Source organism: Ascaphus truei, chromosome 20 (genome assembly GCF_040206685.1).
Source record: "Ascaphus truei isolate aAscTru1 chromosome 20, aAscTru1.hap1, whole genome shotgun sequence".
In the NCBI taxonomy this organism is placed as follows: Eukaryota; Metazoa; Chordata; class Amphibia; order Anura; family Ascaphidae; genus Ascaphus; species Ascaphus truei.
In genome coordinates this window covers 17,243,923-17,262,777 of record NC_134502.1, presented here as the reverse complement: position 1 = coordinate 17,262,777, position 18,855 = coordinate 17,243,923, and the positions used below count along the sequence as shown (strand labels likewise).

Here is an 18,855-nt window from a genome sequence, read left to right as displayed (position 1 = left end):
GTATATAGCAGGGTATATTTGCTGTCGGTATCACGCGGTGACGGTGACACCCTGCTGTCACTGTGTGTATATAGCAGGGTATATTTGCTATTGGTATCACGCGGTGACGGTGACACCCTGCTGTCACTGTGTGTGTATATAGCAGGGTATATTTGCTGTCGGTATCACGCGGTGACGGTGACACCCTGCTGTCACTGTGTGTATATAGCAGGGTATATTTGTTATCGGTATAATGCGGTGACGGTGACTCCCTGCTGTCACTGTGTGTGTATATAGCAGGGTATATTTGCTATCGGTATCATGCGGTGACGGTGACTCCCTGCTGTCACTGTGTGTATATAGCAGGGTATATTTGCTATCGGTATCATGCGGTGACGGTGACACCCTGCTGTCACTGTGTGTGTATATAGCAGGGTATATTTGTTATCGGTATCATGCGGTGACGGTGACACCCTGCTGTCACTGTGTGTATATAGCAGGGTATATTTGCTATCAGTATCATGCGGTGACGGTGACACCCTGCTGTCACTGTGTGTGTGTATATAGCAGGGTATATTTGCTATCGATATAATGCGGTGACGGTGACTCCCTGCTGTCACTGTGTGTGTATATAGCAGGGTATATTTGCTATCGGTATCATGCGGTGACGGTGACACCCTGCTGTCACTGTGTGTATATAGCAGGGTATATTTGCTATCGGTATCATGCGGTGACGGTGACACCCTGCTGTCACTGTGTGTATATAGCAGGGTATATTTGCTATCGGTATCATGCGGTGACGGTGACACCCTGCTGTCACTGTGTGTGTATATAGCAGGGTATATTTGCTATTGGTATCACGCGGTGACGGTGACACACTGCTGTCACTGAGTGTGTATATAGCAGGGTATATTTGCTATCGGTATCACGCGGTGACGGTGACACCCTGCTGTCACTGTGTGTATATAGCAGGGTATATTTGCTATCAGTATCATGCGGTGACGGTGACACCCTGCTGGCACTGTGTGTGTATATAGCATGGTATATTTATCGGTATAATGCGGTGACGGTGACACCCTGCTGTCAGTGTGTGTGTATATAGCAGGGTATATTTGCTGTCGGTATCACGCAGTGACGGTGACACCCTGCTGTCACTGTGTGTATATATAGCAGGGTATATTTGCTATCAGTATCACGCGGTGACGGTGACTCCCTGCTGTCACTGTGTGTATATATAGCAGGGTATATTTGCTATCAGTACCATGCGGTGACGGTGACTCCCTGCTGTCACTGTGTGTATATAGCAGGGTATATTTGCTGTCGGTATCACGCGGTGACGGTGACACCCTGCTGTCACTGTGTGTATATAGCAGGATATATTTGCTGTCGGTATCACGCGGTGACGGTGACACCCTGCTGTCACTGTGTGTATATAGCAGCGTATATTTGCTATCAGTACCACGCGGTGACGGTGACACCCTGCTGTCACTGTGTGTATATAGCAGGGTATATTTCAGGGTATATTTGCTATCAGTATCATGCGGTGACGGTGACACCCTGCTGTCACTGTGTGTATATAGCAGGGTATATTTGCTATCGGTATCACGCGGTGACGGTGACACCCTGCTGTCACTGTGTGTATATAGCAGGGTATATTTGCTATCGGTATCATGCGGTGACGGTGACACCCTGCTGTCACTGTGTGTATATAGCAGGGTATATTTGCTGTCGGTATCACGCGGTGACGGTGACACCCTGCTGTCACTGTGTGTATATAGCAGGGTATATTTGCTATCGGTATCACGCGGTGACGGTGACACCCTGCTGTCACTGTGTGTATATAGCAGGGTATATTTGCTGTCGGTATCACGCGGTGACGGTGACACCCTGCTGTCACTGTGTGTATATAGCAGGGTATATTTGCTATCGGTATCATGCGGTGACGGTGACACCCTGCTGTCACTGTGTGTGTGTATATAGCAGGGTATATTTGCTGTCGGTATCACGCGGTGACGGTGACACCCTGCTGTCACTGTGTGTATATAGCAGGGTATATTTGCTATCAGTACCACGCGGTGACGGTGACACCCTGCTGTCACTGTGTGTATATAGCAGGGTATATTTCAGGGTATATTTGCTATCAGTATCATGCGGTGACGGTGACACCCTGCTGTCACTGTGTGTATATAGCAGGGTATATTTGCTATCGGTATCACGCGGTGACGGTGACACCCTGCTGTCACTGTGTGTATATAGCAGGGTATATTTGCTATCGGTATCATGCGGTGACGGTGACACCCTGCTGTCACTGTGTGTATATATAGCAGGGTATATTTGCTATCGGTATCATGCGGTGACGGTGACACCCTGCTGTCACCGTGCATGGGTGCAATGCAGTCACTGTGTGTATGTATGTATATCTTTATTTATATACTGCCATCCAGGTGCGCGGCGCTTTACAATACACGCGACAACATTACAACACACAAGGGGAATAAGAGCTTCAGACAAATTAATAGGAAAAGGAGTCAGTGCCCGAAGAGCTTATGATCTAAGGGAAATATAACGGGATATTCCCTGTGGGTATCATGCAGTGACAATGACACCCTGCGGTCAATGTGTATATAGCTATATATAGCAGGGTATATTTGCTATCGGTATCATGCAGTGACAGTGAGGAGCATTCGCGTACTGTGTATATAACGGGTATATTTCCTGTGGATATCATGCTGTGATGATGACACCCTTCAGTCAGTGTGTGTGTGTATATAGCAGGGTATATTCCTTATGGTACAGGGATACACGGACTCACACATATGACAGAGATACATATTTGACACAAGGATATGTATTATGCACATATATAATGTGCTTGTATGATAAACATATGACAGACACACATGATATGAACCTGCATATAACACTTATATAGTGGACTCACATGCATGACACTCCATAATACACCTATATAGTGGACCCACATAAGACATATATACCTACATACATACATGACACAAAGGAATAACACGCATTTGACATATAGACACATTGTATATGGACACAGATAAGATATATGAATGGCATTACATATATGGCACCCATATATGATGCATGTATAGTATACAGTTGTGAAAAAGAAAGTACATCCTATTTGAATTCTATGGTTTTACATATCAGGACATAATAACAATCATCTGTTCCTTAGCAGATCTTAAAATTAGGTAAATACAACCTCAGATGAACAACAACACATGACATATTACACCGTGTCAGGGTTTATTTAACAAAAATAAAGCCAAAATGGAGAAGCCATGTGTGAAAAACTAAGTACACCCTTACTGCTTCCATAGGAATTAAGATGCTAAGTAGCAGACAGGTGCTGCTAATCAAATGCCCTTGATTCATTGATCATCAGCAAGTGTGACCACCTCTATAAAAGCCGAAGTTTTAGCAGTTTGCTGGTCTGGAGCATTTAGGTGTGTTAACACAATGCCAAGGAGGAAAGACATAAGCAATGATCTTAGAGAAGCAATTGTTGCTGCCTATCAATCTGGGAAGGGTTATAAGGCCATTTCCAAACAATTTAAAGTTCGTCATTCTACAGTGAGACAGATTATTCAAAAGTGGAAAACATTCAAGACAGTTGCCAATCTTCCCAGGAGTGGACGTCCCAGCAAATTCACCCCATGTTCAGACTGTGCAATGCTCAGAGAAATTGCAAAAAACCCAAGAGTTACATCTCAGACTCTACAGGCCTCAGTTAGCATGTTAAATGTTAAAGTTCCTGACAGTACAATTAGAAAAAGACTGAACAAGTATGGTTTGTTTGGAAGGGTTGCCAGGAGAAAGACTCTTCTCTCTAAAAAGAACATGGCAGAACAGCTTAGTTTTGCAAAGTTTCATCTGAACAAACCACAAGACTTCTGGAACAATGTCCTTTGCATTAAAACCAGAGACATAACATAAAACACAGACAAAGCTCAGTTTTTAGCACATCTAGTGAGACTCATACACGGTACAGTGCCTAAATATATATGGATAAATATCTAATAAGTAAATGGTCTTTTAGTTTGACATTTTTGGCCAAAATTGTTGTAAGCCCCTGAGCCAACGCCAAGGCAGACCACATATCAGGGGTCCCTAACGCTAATATAAATTCTTAATAACCTGTTTAATAAAAGGAAGAATGATTTATAGTAAATCTGTCAATATTAGCTGCAAAGTTCTGTCTGACTGAAGCTTTTATTAACCTGTACATTACCAGGAAAAGCACTCTGTATTAGAGATGTCACAGCCAAACTGCAAGCAGGCAAGTTCCCCTGAGTGGAAGATGCTATGGAGTGAGCCCATAACCATTTAAATGTGGGAGGGGGTGAGCTTAAATTAAGTAGGAGGTTGCCAACCTCCAATCAGCCATGACTAGCTGGACAAGAATTGTAAAACATACTGGACACCTAACAAGCTCCTATTAAACCCCCAAAATACCCACAACATATATATAAGCATATGAGTGTCAGAGGAGTGCTACTGAGCATGGCAATATGCATTAAAACCAGAGACATAACATAAAACACAGACAAAGCTCAGTTTTTAGCACATCTAGTGAGACTCATACACGGCTAATATTGACAGATTTACTATAAATCATTCTTCCTGTTATTAAACAGGTTATTAAGAATTTATATTAGCGTTAGGGACCCCTGATATGTGGTCTGCCTTGGCGTTGGCTCAGGGGCTTACAACAATTTTGGCCAAAAATGTCAAACTAAAAGACCATTTACTTATTAGATATTTATCCATATATATTTAGGCACTGTACCGTGTATGAGTCTCACTAGATGTGCTAAAAACTGAGCTTTGTCTGTGTTTTATGTTATGTCTCTGGTTTTAATGCATATTGCCATGCTCAGTAGCACTCCTCTGACACTCATATGCTTATATATATGTTGTGGGTATTTTGGGGGTTTAATAGGAGCTTGTTAGGTGTCCAGTATGTTTTACAATGTCCTTTGGACAGACGAGGCCAAAGTGGAGATGTTTGGCCATAATACACAGCACCACGTTTGGCGAAAAACCAAACACAGCATATCAGCACAAACACCTCATACCAACTGTCAAGCACGGTGGTGGAGGGGTGATGATTAGGGCTTGTTTTGCAGCCACAGGACCTGGGAACCTTGCAGTCATTGACTCGACCATGAACTCCTCTGTATACCAAAGTATTCTACAGTCAAATGTGAGGCCATCTGTCCGACAGCTAAAGCTTGGCCGAAATTGGGTCATGCGACAGGACAATGATCCCAAGCACACCAGCAAATCTACAACAGAATGGCTGAAAAAGAAAAGAATCAAGGTGTTGCAATGGCCCAGTCAAAGTCCAGACCTCAAGCCGATTGAAATGCTGTGTTGGGACCTTAAGAGAGCTGTGCATAAACAAATGCCCACAAACCTCAATGAACTGAAGCAATGTTGTAAAGAAGAGTGGGCCAAAATTCCTCCACAACGATGTGAGAGACTGATAAAGTCATACAGAAAATGATTACTTCAAGTTATTGCTGCTAAAGGTGGTTCTACAAACTATTGAATCATAAGATATACTTAGTTTTTCACACATGTCTTCTCCATTTTGGCTTTATTTTTGTTAAATAAATCATGACACGGTGTAATATGTCATGTGTTGTTGTTCATCTGAGGTTGTATTTACCTAATTTTAAGACCTGCTAAGGAACAGATGATTGTTATTATGGCCTGATATGTAAAACCATAGAATTCATGAGGGTGTACTTTCTTTTTCACGCAACTGTACATACACCAATGCGTGACACAAATGACACACAGGCATGCAATGTGACACGTGGACATTGTAATGACATGTAAATCACAGGTATAGCAAACAGACTCCAAATGACACACCGGTGAGGCATACATACATGACTCTTACATGTGACACACGTTTACGTAAGAATGACACAAGCATGACGTGTTTAAATAAAAACAGAGGTCACGTATATTGTAGAAAATAAATCAAAATTTATTAGAACATAAAAAAGCAACCACAGGAGATAAAAAATACATGAGAGGGAGAGAGAGGGGGGGGGGGGAAGAGAGAGGGGGGGAGAGAGAGAGGAGGGGGGGGAGAGAGAGAGGAGGGGGGGGGAGAGAGAGTGGAGGGGGGGGGGAAAGACGGGGGGAAGAGAGAGAGGGGGGAAGAGAGAGAGTGAGAGGGGGGAAGAAACAGAGACAGCGAAGGGAGAGATGGAAGGACAGAGAGAAGAGAGGGGGGAGGCTGAGAGAAAGTGTGAAAGGAATAGGGAGCGAGAGAGGGAAGGAGAGAGAGAAGAGAGGGGGGAGGCTGAGAGTTAGTGTGAAAGGAATAGGGAGCGAGAGAGGGAAGGAGAGAGAGAAGAGAGGGGGGAGGCTGAGAGTTAGTGTGAAAGGAATAGGGAGCGAGAGAGGGAAGGAGAGAAGAGAGTATGAAAGACAAATGAAGTGACAGAAGTTACAAGTGACACGTTGCGTGTGATGGGTGTGTGTTTAAGTTTAGGGGACCCCTCCCCTGCTAGACATCTGCAGAGCCTTGTGCCACTAACCCCTCTGCTGCCAGGGACCTGCAGAGCATCACCCCAGTAACCCCTTCTCTGGAAACACCCCATTCCCCGTTGACCCCCCACTCACTCATTACCTCTCTGGGCTTCTTCTGCCCCCGCTCTCTCCTCCTCCTCCTGCCCTCTTGCCCCTACTGGGGCAGCTGCAGGCACCCGGGAGCCATTAAAACCCGTCACCTCCCTCTTCTGCTCTGGCGGGTCCCTTGTGGCAGGGTCAAAGTTCCCATGGGGGGCTGGCCCCTGCGACCCTCCTGTGCCTGGATCCCGGGGGGGTGGGGGTGTCCTATGGCCCTTTGGGGCCAGGGTTCCCGCTGGGATCTCACCCCCTTCCTCCCCCCCCTCTTCCTCCTCCCGTCCCATGTGAATGCCCAGGTCAGGGTCAGGGGTAAGCATGGTGGGTGGGGACGGGGCCGCGTCATCGGAGTGGGACTCCACCCCAGAGCTGGTGTCTTCGTACGTCCTCAGCTCCTCGGGGGTACTGGTCTCGCTGCTGCTCTGCCCTGCAAGTTGGGGGTCGCTCAGGGTGCTACATCCCGAGGCTATGGTCTGCCCCTCCTCCCCCTTACATGCCTCCTCATCCTCCTCTCCGTGGCTCAGGCTGATTGGCCGGCATAGTGTCCCCTCTGCATCTTCTCTGAAGTCAGCCAGTTCCACCCACTCCACCAGCACCCACGGTTCTCCCTCCTCCTCCTCCTCCTGGGACCACCCTAGATCCGTGGCCCCTGGGGGACACATGAGGGTGCCCACAGGCTGGACTAGGGCTTCTGGAACATTCTCAGCCCGAGAAGGACGTTCTGGTGCTGTGAGACGGGCCGAGTCTTCTGATTGTGGGAATAAGGGGTCCAGTGAGGATGGTTCTATTGGAGGCTTCACTGGTTTCAGTGGAAAGGTTACTGGTTCCACTGAAGATTTTACTGGTTTCAGAGGAGATTTCACTGGTTCCACTTGAGATTGTATTGGTTCTACTGGGGGATTTACTGGTTCCAGTGTAAATTGTACTGGTTCTACTGACGTTTTCACTGATTCCGGTGGAAATTGTACTGGTTCCACTAGAGATATCACTGGTTCCGCTGAAAATGGTACTGGTTCCGCTGCATATTTTACTGGCTCTACTGGAAATTGTACTGGTTCTACTGCAGATTTCACTGGTTCCCATGAAAGTTTCACTGGAGGAGTCACTGGACATTGTACTTGTTCCTCTGCATTTTTTACTGGTTCCACTGCATACCTTACTGGTTCCACTGGAAAATGTACTGGCGCCACTGGATTTTTTACTGGTTCCACTGGATATTTTACTGGTTCCACTGAAAATTGTACTTGTTCCAATGGAGATTTAACTGGTTTTACTGGAAATTGTACTGGCTCCACTGGAGATTTCACTAGATCATTCACTGGTTCCATTGATATCACTACTGGTTCTTCAAGTATTTGTACTGGTACTAATGTAGTGCCTACTGGTTTTACTGAGATGTTTACTGGCTCTATTGGAATAGTTACTGCTTCCAGTGGAGCTTTTACTTGTTCAGTGGACTTGTTTACAGGTTGCACTGGTTTTCTCACTGGTTCCACTGGAATGTTTATTGATTCCACTTGAGTTTTTACTGAATCCACTGGTGGTGTTACTGACTCCACTGCCATGTTTGTTGTTTTCGTGGGTTTATTTACTGGTTCTACTAGGGATGTTACTGGTTCCACTGAAATTGTTACTGGTTCCACATGAGGTTTTATTGGTTCCACAGACACTTGTACTGGTTCCATTTGAGGATTCAGTGGTTCCACTGATATTTTTACTGGTTCTAATGCACTGCTTACTGGTTCCACTGGGATGTCTACTGGCCCCATTATAATATTTAATGGTTCCAATGGAGCATTTACTGGTTCAGCGAGTTTATTTACGTGTTCTACTGGTATTCTCTCTGGTTCCACGGGGATGTTTACTGGTTTCACTTGTGCTTTAAGTGAACCCACTGGGGGTGTCACTAGTTCCTCTGGAATGTTTACTGGTTCCACTCGAGTTTTTACTGAAACCACTGGTGGTGTTCTTGGTTCCACTGCCATGTCTGTGGTTTCAGTGTGCTTATTTACTGGTTCCACTGCAGATATTACTGCTACCACTGCAATTGTTACTGATTCCACATGAGGTTGTATTGGTTCCACAGACACTTTTACTGGTTCCATTTGAGGATTCAGTGGTTCCACTAATATTTTGACTGGTTCTAATGCAGTGCTTACTGGTTCCACTGGGGTGTTTACTGGTTCCACTTGAGCTTTCAATGAATCCACTGAGGGTGTCGCTGGTTCCTCTGGAATGTTTACTGGTTCCACTCGAGTTTTTACTGAATCCACTGGAGGTCTCAGTGGTTCCACTGCTATGTTTGCTGCATCACTGGTCTTATTTACTGGTTCCATTTGAGGTTTTACTTGTTCCACTGTTATATCTACTGGTTCCACTTCTGCAGTGCATACTGTCTTCCCTGCAGACCCTACTGATTCCACTGGAAATGTCTCTGGTTCCACTAAATAATGTTCTGGTTGCACTGCAGATATTACTGGTTCCCCTGGAGGAATCACTGGTTTCACTAAAGATTTTACTGGTTTCACTACAGATTTCACTGATTCTACTGAAGATTGTACTGGTTTCACTGGAGATGTTACTGGTTCTACTGCAGGTTTCACTCGTTCTACTGCAGATTTGACTAATTCCACTGGTGATTTTGCTGATTCCACTAAAGATGTTACTGGCTCCACTGGAGATTTATCTGATTCCACTGGAGGATTCACTGATTCCACTGGAGATTGCACTTGTTTCAAATGATATTTCAGTGGTTCCTCTGGAGATTTTACTGGATCTACTGAAGATTTCCCTGGTTCCACTGAATATTTCTCTGGCTCTACTAATGATTTTACTGGTTCCACTGTAGAATTCGCTGGTCCCATTACTCTCTGTATTGATTCTGATGCTGTGTTTACGGGTTTCGCAGTGGACTTGTTTACTGATTCCAGTAGACTGTTTGCTTGTTCTTCTTGTAACATAACTGGTCTAGGAGATTTATTTATTGATCCTGCTGGAGATTTTACTTGGCTTATTTCTGCTTCAAATTCCTTACCTACTGCTTCTACTGGGATACTTATTTCTCGCACTGGTGTTTTTACTGGTGTCACTGGAACTTTTACAGGCTCAGCTGATGTATTTTCTAGCCTCACTGTGGATTGTCCTGGTTCCACTGGTATTTGTACTAGTGAAAAAGCAGTGCTTTCTGGTATCACTGAAATACTTACTGCTTCCTGTGGTGTATTCACTGGTACCAATGGAGATTTCACTGGTTCCATTGAAGGCTTTACTGGTTCCGGTGGCATTATTGGTAAAATTCCTCCTTCCACTGGTGTCTTTACTGGAATTCTTAATGGATCGACTGCCAGAGACTCACAGCTTACTGGTTTAACTGGCCCAGATGCAGTTTTTACTGGTTTACCTGGCTCAGATGCAGTTCTTACTGGTTTACCTGGCTCAGATGCAGTTTTTACTGGTTTACCTGGCCCAGATGCAGTTTTTACTGGTTTACCTGGCGCAGATGCAGTTTTTACTGGTTTTCCTGGCTCAGATGCAGTTTTTACTGGTTTAACTGGCCCAGATGCAGTTTTTACTGGTTTAACTGGCCCAGATGCAGTTTTTACTGGTTTACCTGGCTCAGCTGCAGTTTTTACTGGTTTACCTGGTCCAGTTGCAGTTTTCACTGGTTTAACTGGCACGTATGCAGTTGTTACTGGTTTACCTAGTACAGATGGAGTCTTAAGCGGTTTTGCTGGCACAGACGCAGTGGTTACTGGTTTAACTGGAGCTGATTGAGTTTTTACTGGTTTGGCTGGCACATATGCCATGCTTATTGGTTGAACTGATGCAGATGTAGTTTTAACTGGTTTCACTGCCACAGAAACAGAGCCCACAGGCCCCAGGCACTGGGCCTTCCCCCGTGGCACTGCCCCACGTCCCAACGCCACCCCGGCCTCTTTCCTGTCGCCTCCATTTGCTCTTGTGGGTAACACGGGCTCTCCATCCCGCGCAAGGGCAGATTTAGGGTCCTTGTCACGCCCCATGGATTTTTGGGGTCCTCCAGGTTTTGTGGCAGGGGGGTCTGTCACCTGCCGTTGCCCGCTCATCCCTCCCCGGAGAGGAGCCATCTGATTAGGTGAAGGTTTGGTGAGAGGTGCCTGGTCTGAAAGAAAGGAGAATCACCATCTTGGACATAGCTCCCTCCTGTCTGTGTCACTGTGTCACCCTCCGGGGGGAGGGACAGACTCCATGTCCCATAGCTTCCTTCTGTCTGTGTCACTGTGTCACCCTCCGGGGGGAGGGACAGACTCCATGTCCCATAGCTCCCGTCTGTGTCACTGTGTCACCCTGCGGGGGGAGGGACAGACTCCATGTCCCATAGCTCCCTCCTGTCTGTGTCACTGTCACCCTGCGGGGGAGGGACAGACTCCATGTCCCATAGCGCCCTCCTGTCTGTGTCACTGTGTCACCCTGCGGGGGTAGGGACAGACTCCATGTCCCATAGCTCCCTCCTGTCTGTGTCACTGTGTCACCCTGCGGGGGGAGGGACAGACTCCATGTCCCATAGCTCCCTCCTGTCTGTGTCACTGTGTCACCCTGCGGGGGGAGGGACAGACTCCATGTCCCATAGCTCCCTCCTGTCTGTGTCACTGTGTCACCCTGCGGGGGAGGGACAGACTCCGTGTCCCATAGCTCCCTCCTGTCTGTCACTGTGTTACCCTGCGGGGGGAGGGACAGACTCCGTGTCCCATAGCTCCCTCCTGTCTGTGTCACCCTGCGGGGGGAATGACAGACTCCATGTCCCATAGCTCCCTCCTGTCTGTCACTGTGTTACCCTGCGGGGGGAGGGGCAGACTCCATGTCCCATAGCTCCCTCCTGTCTGTGTCACCCTGCGGGGGGAATGACAGACTCCATGTCCCATAGCTCCCTCCTGTCTGTGTCACTGTGTCACCCTGCGGGGAGAGGGACAGGCTCCATGTCCCATAGCTCCCTCCTGTCTGTGTCACTGTGTCATCCTGCGGTGGGAGGGACAGACTCCATGTCCCATAGCTCCCTCCTGACTGTGTCACCCTGCGGGGGGAGGGACAGGCTCCATGTCCCATAGCTCCCTCCTGTCTGTGTCACTGTGTCACCCTGCGGGGAGAGGGACAGGCTCCATGTCCCATAGCTCCCTCCTGTCTGTGTCACTGTGTCATCCTGCGGTGGGAGGGACAGACTCCATGTCCCATAGCTCCCTCCTGTCTGTGTCACTGTGTCACCCTGCGGTGGGAGGGACAGACTCCATGTCCCATAGCTCCCTCCTGTCTGTTTCACTGTGTCACCCTGCGGTGGGAGGGACAGACTCCATGTCCCATAGCTCCCTCCTGACTGTGTCACCCTGCGGTGGGAGGGACAGACTCCATGTCCCATAGCTCCCTCCTGTCTGTGTCACCCTGCGGGGGGAGGGACAGACTCCATGTCCCATAGCTCCCTCCTGACTTTGTCACCCTGCGGGGGGAGGGACAGACTCCATGTCCCATAGCTCCCTCCTGACTGTGTCACCCTGCGGGGGGAGGGACAGACTCCATGTCCCATAGCTCCCGTCTGTGTCACTGTGTCACCCTGCGGGGGAGGGACAGACTCCATGTCCCATAGCTCCCTCCTGTCTGTGTCACTGTGTCACCCTGCGGGGGGAGGGACAGACTCCATGTCCCATAGCTCCCTCCTGTCTGTGTCACTGTGTCACCCTGCGGGGGGAGGGACAGACTCCATGTCCCATAGCTCCCTCCTGTCTGTGTCACTGTGTCACCCTGCGGGGGGAGGGACAGACTCCATGTCCCATAGCTCCCTCCTGTCTGTGTCACTGTGTCACCCTGCGGGGGGAGGGACAGACTCCATGTCCCATAGCGCCCTCCTGTCTGTGTCACTGTGTCACCCTGCGGGGGTAGGGACAGACTCCATGTCCCATAGCTCCCTCCTGTCTGTGTCACTGTGTCACCCTGCGGGGGGAGGGACAGACTCCATGTCCCATAGCTCCCTCCTGTCTGTGTCACTGTGTCACCCTGCGGGGGAGGGACAGACTCCGTGTCCCATAGCTCCCTCCTGTCTGTGTCACTGTGTCACCCTGCGGGGGGAGGGACAGACTCCGTGTCCCATAGCTCCCTCCTGTCTGTGTCACCCTGCGGGGGGAATGACAGACTCCATGTCCCATAGCTCCCTCCTGTCTGTGTCACTGTGTCACCCTGTGGAGGGAGGGACAGACTCCATGTCCCATAGCTCCCTCCTGTCTGTCACTGTGTTACCCTGCGGGGGGAGGGGCAGACTCCATGTCCCATAGCTCCCTCCTGTCTGTGTCACCATGTCACCCTGCGGTGGGAGGGACAGACTCCATGTCCCATAGCTCCCTCCTGTCTGTGTCACTGTGTCACCCTACGGGGAGAGGGACAGGCTCCATGTCCCATAGCTCCCTCCTGTCTGTGTCACTGTGTCACCCTGCGGGCGGAGGGACAGACTCCATGTCCCATAGCTCCCTCCTGTCTGTGTCACTGTGTCATCCTGCGGTGGGAGGGACAGACTCCATGTCCCATAGCTCCCTCCTGACTGTGTCACCCTGCGGGGGGAGGGACAGGCTCCATGTCCCATAGCTCCCTCCTGTCTGTGTCACTGTGTCACCCTGCGGGGGGAGGGACAGACTCCATGTCCCATAGCTCCCTCCTGTCTGTGTCACTGTGTCACCCTGCGGTGGGAGGGACAGGCTCCATGTCCCATAGCTCCCTCTTGTCTGTGTCACTGTCACCCTGCGGGGGAGGGACAGACTCCATGTCCCATAGCTCCCTCCTGTCTGTGTCACCCTGCGGTGGGAGGGACAGACTCCATGTCCCATAGCTCCCTCCTGTCTGTGTCACTGTATCACCCTGCGGTGGGAGGGACAGACTCCATGTCCCATAGCTCCCTCCTGTCTGTGTCACTGTGTCACCCTGCGGGGGGAGGGACAGACTCCATGTCCCATAGCTGTCTGTGTCACTGTGTCACCCTGCGGTGGGGAGGGACAGACTCCATGTCCCATAGCTGTCTGTGTCACTGTGTCACCCTGCGGTGGGGAGGGACCGACTCCATGTCCCATAGCTCCCTCCTGACTGTGTCACCCGGCGGAGGGAGGGACAGACTCCATGTCCTATAGCTCCCTTCTGTCTGCGTCACTGTGTCACCCTGCGGGAGAGGGACAGACTCCATGTCCCACATCTCCCTCCTGTCTGTGTCACCCTGCGGGGGGAGGGACAGACACCATTTCCCATAGCTCCCTCCTGTCTGTGTCACTGTGTCACCCTGCGGGGGGAGAGACAGAATCAATGTCCCATAGCTCCCTCCTGTCTGTCACTGTGTCACCCTGCGGTGGGAGGGACAGACTCCATGTCCCATAGCTCCCTCCTGTCTGTGTCACTGTCACCCTGCGGGGGGAGAGACAGAATCAATGTCCCATAGCTCCCTCCTGTCTGTCACTGTGTCACCCTGCGGTGGGAGGGACAGACTCCATGTCCCATAGCTCCCTCCTGTCTGTGTCACTGTCACCCTGCGGGGGGAGGGACAGACTCCATGTCCCATAGCTCCCTCCTGTCTGTGTCACTGTGTCACCCTGCGGTGGGAGGGACAGACTCCATGTCCCATAGCTCCCTCCTGTCTGTGTCACTGTGTCACCCAGGGGGGGGAGGGACAGACTCCATGTCCCATAGCTCCCTCCTGTCGGTGTCACTGTGTCACCCTGCAGGGGGAGGGACAGACCCCGTGTCCCATAGCTCCCTCCTGTCTGTGTCACTGTCACCCTGCGGTGGGGATGGGGTTGTCTCACCTCTCTCTGTCACTGCACCAGGTCTCTTAGGAGATGTGGTGACTGTCCTGGATATGAGAAAGACATATACATAATAAATAAATAAATATATATATATACACACACATACACATGTACTTTCTCAAGGCACTCCCTTGAAATTGGATTAATTTGTGTGCTGTCGCATTCTTTCTGGAAAGCCTACTGAGAAGGGTCTGCCCGGTAAAGATATATATATATATATATATATATATAGACACACACACACACACACACACACACACACACACACACACACACACACACACACACACACACACACACACACACACACACACACACACACACACACACACACACACACACACACACACACACACACACACACACACACTGGTCGATAAATCACCAAAAAATCTACTCGCCGAACAAAAAAATCTACTCGCCACCTAGTACCATACATGTGCTGCTTGGGCCAATAGGAGCTCGCCACGATGTTAAATCCACTCGCCCGGGGCGTGCAAATGTATAGGTTTGTCGAACACTGTATATATATATATATATATATATATATATATATATATAGATAGATAGATAGATAGATATACATATACATATACACACACATGCCAGTCATCAAGACAAATAGTAAAAAAAACAAACCAGGTGGACTAATCAAAAGTAGTGCTACTGCTCGATAACCATATATAACACAAGAACCCCTACCAGAGTACTACAGGATGTGAAAACATTATGCATAGATAGGACGCAATGGTGGGTGCAAACAAGACAAAAGTCTAAATCATGGTGTGTCTTGCAGGTCTATAGGTTGCAAACACATAAGCACTATAAGCGTGATAGGAGAAGCTCACAGGGAAATGGGCGCACAGATCACTGAATGTAACAGCCCCATGATGGAAAACAAAGGATATAATGTCCTGTATCAAATGTCCAAATGTAGCCATGTGAGTAATGTAGATAGCGCAGTACTCGGCCACGGGAACGCGGGATGGCCCTGGAGCAAATGTAATCCCTTCCTAGATAGGAAGTTGGTGCTGGTCCAGCGCAGGAATAAGTCCTGCGAGGTAAACAATGTGTCCGTATACGAGGAAGGAGGTCCAGCGTCTGACCCACTCAGGTTTGCAGCCACCATTGTGTCCCATTTATGCAATATGTTTTCACATCCTGTAGTACTGTGACACCTATTTCCTTTCCTATATATATATATGTATATATGTATATATGAAAAAATCACACTCAGTTGGCACACTGTAAACAAATAAAAAATGCTGATGCTTGTCCCATATGCACATGTAAAAAATAGATTTTACCAGATTGGAGTCCGGAAAAAACGAGACAGCACACAGTCCAGTAGTTCCAATAAAGTTGTATTCAGAGTAACATGGCACCACCTCCAACGTTTCGATCACCCAAGCGTGACCTTTCTCAGGGACGTGCCTGAGGAAGGTCACGCTTGGGTGATCGAAACGTTGGAGGTGGTGCCATGTTACTCTGAATACAACTTTTTTGGAACTACTGGACTGTGTGCTGTCTCGTTTTTTCCGGACTCCAATCTGGTAAAATCTATTTTTTATATATGTATATATATATATGTATATATCCAATAAAGAATATCACTTGTGAGCACATTCACATGTCTTAGACAGGTCTGCGACCCCGCCTTTCACCATTACCGCCTAGCACACAGAGCTCCCACTGCAGCAAGGGATTCTGGGAAATGACATTCAAATGAGCACACAGTGTGTCACCTTTTGCAGGGTTGCAGACCTGTCTAAGACATGTGAATGTGCTTACAAGTGATATTCTTTATTGGCTATATGCTAACGGTGGAGGTTTTTTTTTATAACTTAAATTTTATTGAGTATTACAAGCATATGTTGTTGCCTTTTTCACTCACCATATCTTATATTATTACTTATTTTATATATATATATATATATATATATATTATATTTTTTTTATATATAGAAAATGGAAATATTACTGTGTGCTCATTTGCAAGTATTAGACAGGTCTGCAACCCCGCCTTTCACTATTATCCCCCAGCACAGACTGCTTCCACTGCAGCAAGGGATTCTGGGAAATAACATGCAAATGAGCACACAGTGCTGCCTTTTGCTTAAAAACCATATGACATGGTCCCCTATAAGCTTATGCTTGCTGCATTGCACAGCTTTTGAGCACAGCCTGGGTTAAGAGGCATAGCCCGTAAACCCACTCACAGACAGACTGTTTCGACCTTAATAGGTCTCATCAGTGTGGGGTTGGTTATACTGGCTTTGCAAAATGAAGCGTAGGCCACGCGTATAGGGTCCACGACGGGCGACGCGATGGGTGAAGTCCCCCGTCGTCGCTAGCGAAAGTTATATTTTGCTTTGCGGCGGCGGCGGCGCAGGCTTACTGGCATTTGATTGGTTCAGGGGCTGTCACATGAGGCGACAGCCCTTGAAAAATGAAATATTGCCAGCTTCCAAAAAAACGGGACGCGGCATCGCTCCGTCGCATTGTCGCCGCCACGCTTACTATAAGCGCACGCGGCGGCGGCAAAGCATTTGTTTTTGGGCGACGTCACCCGTTGCGGGCACAATACGCACGGCCTTAGGATAGGTTTCACCACACTTAGTTAAGTTATGGTGGGTAAAAAAAGTGACAAAACACCTCCACAGTAAAGTGTGTGTGTGTGTGTGTGTGTGTGTGTGTGTGTGTGTGTGTGTGTGTATATATATATATATATATATATATATATACACACACACACACAACCCCCCTCCCCCCTGCTCTGTGTTTATCCCTGTATACCGTGCTTTGTACATCCCTTACCTGCCCGCGCTGGTCTTTGAGGTGGTCGCTCCTTTTGACCCCGGTGTCACTTTAGTAGTCGCAGGCCTTGACTCTGTTCCTTTAAAACAAATAATGGCTATATTACTGGGGCAAGAAGGCATTCAGGAGCTGGGTTACCCCAGTAAGATATTACAGGGGCAATAATGCACTCCGGAGCTGGGTTACCCCAAGAAGATGTTACAAGGGCAATAAAGCACTCAGAAGCTGGGTTACCCCAAGAAGATGTTACTAGGGCACTCAGGAGCTGGGTTACCCTAATCAGATTTTACAAAAGCAATAAGGCACTCAGGAGCTGGGTTACCCCAAGAAGATGTTACAAGGGCAATAAGGCACTCAGAGCTGGGTTACCCCAAGAAGATGTTACTAGGGCACTCAGGAGCTGGGTTACCCTAATCAGATGTTACAAGGGCTATAAGGCACTCAGGAGCTGGGTTACCCTAATCAGATGTTACAAGGGCTATAAGGCACTCAGGAGCTGGGTTACCTTAATAACATGTTACAAAAGCAATAAGGCACTCACCGGCAGTCCTAGTGGTTGCTGGTCTAGGGGTATCCGTGGCGCCCCTAGGAGACTGGGAGGGGGTCCCAGGTTTTGCCCCTCTAGGAACAGAGGGTCTCGTGGCTAGAGGTCTCTTTGTGTCCCCCCCCTGGCCGTTGCAGGACGGGTCCATCTTGTATTGAACTGCGGGAGGAGAGGTCAGAGGTCACTGTCGAGCCCTAGAGGTGCCAGGCTCTGTATCCCTGCACAGTTCTAGTGGTGCCAGGCTCGTAGCACACATCCAGCCCTAGAGGTGCTAGGTTCTGTATCCCTTTACAGTCCTAGAGGTTTCAGGCTCTGTCTCCCCTGTCGAGTCCCAGAGGTGCCAGGCTCTATCCCTGCCTAGCCCTAGAGGTGCCACGCTCTGTATTCCTGTACAACCCTTGAGGTGGTAGGCTCGGTATCCGTGGCTCATCCTTGAGGTGCTGGGCTCTGTTGATACATAGTCGTATCAAGCTCAGTATTTTGGCCTGTCTAGTCCTAGAGGAATTAATTATGCAGGAAAGCCGGCTGCTGCCTGCACCTCCCACACACAGGTATTTACATATGTAGACACAGATACGTACCTACATATATATGCGTGTGTATAACCGTGTTTCTATATATATGTGTATGTGTGTATGTATATATACATACATACATACATACATACATACACACCCACACACATATATATATTTCCATAAAAGATGAAGAAACATACACCCACATGGATAGATACAGATATATACACCTACTTATATACAAATGTATAGATGCACACACGTGATATATATATATATATATATATATATATATATATATATATATACATATATATATATATATATATAATGTGTATATATATATATATATATATAATGTGTATATATATATATATATATATATATATATATATATATATATATATATATATATATATAGTGGTTGACAAATCACCCAAAAATCTACTCGCCACCTAGTCCCGCTCCCAATCCCGACCTGCCTTGTTCGGCCATGAGGAGGTCGCCACGG

The 18,855-nt window shown here is 48.0% G+C and overlaps 1 protein-coding gene across 2 annotated transcripts in view; it reads right to left on the bottom strand.

The window, feature by feature from the left end:
• The window catches only part of PRR36 (proline rich 36), a 28,104-nt gene that overhangs the window by 6,558 nt on the left and 2,691 nt on the right, over positions 1 to 18,855 (bottom strand). Inside the window, exons 2-5 of one of the 2 annotated variants that reach the window (XM_075577334.1) lie at positions 17,824 to 17,985; positions 17,283 to 17,361; positions 14,463 to 14,509; positions 6,662 to 10,798 (exon numbers count right to left, since the gene is read on the bottom strand). In XM_075577334.1, coding sequence (XP_075433449.1) covers positions 6,662 to 10,798; positions 14,463 to 14,509; positions 17,283 to 17,361; positions 17,824 to 17,974 — 4,414 coding nt within the window. In that variant the 5' untranslated portion in view covers positions 17,975 to 17,985. The remainder of the gene's footprint in view (positions 1 to 6,661; positions 10,799 to 14,462; positions 14,510 to 17,282; positions 17,362 to 17,823; positions 17,986 to 18,855) is intronic. The other variant, XM_075577335.1, reaches the window with a different exon arrangement.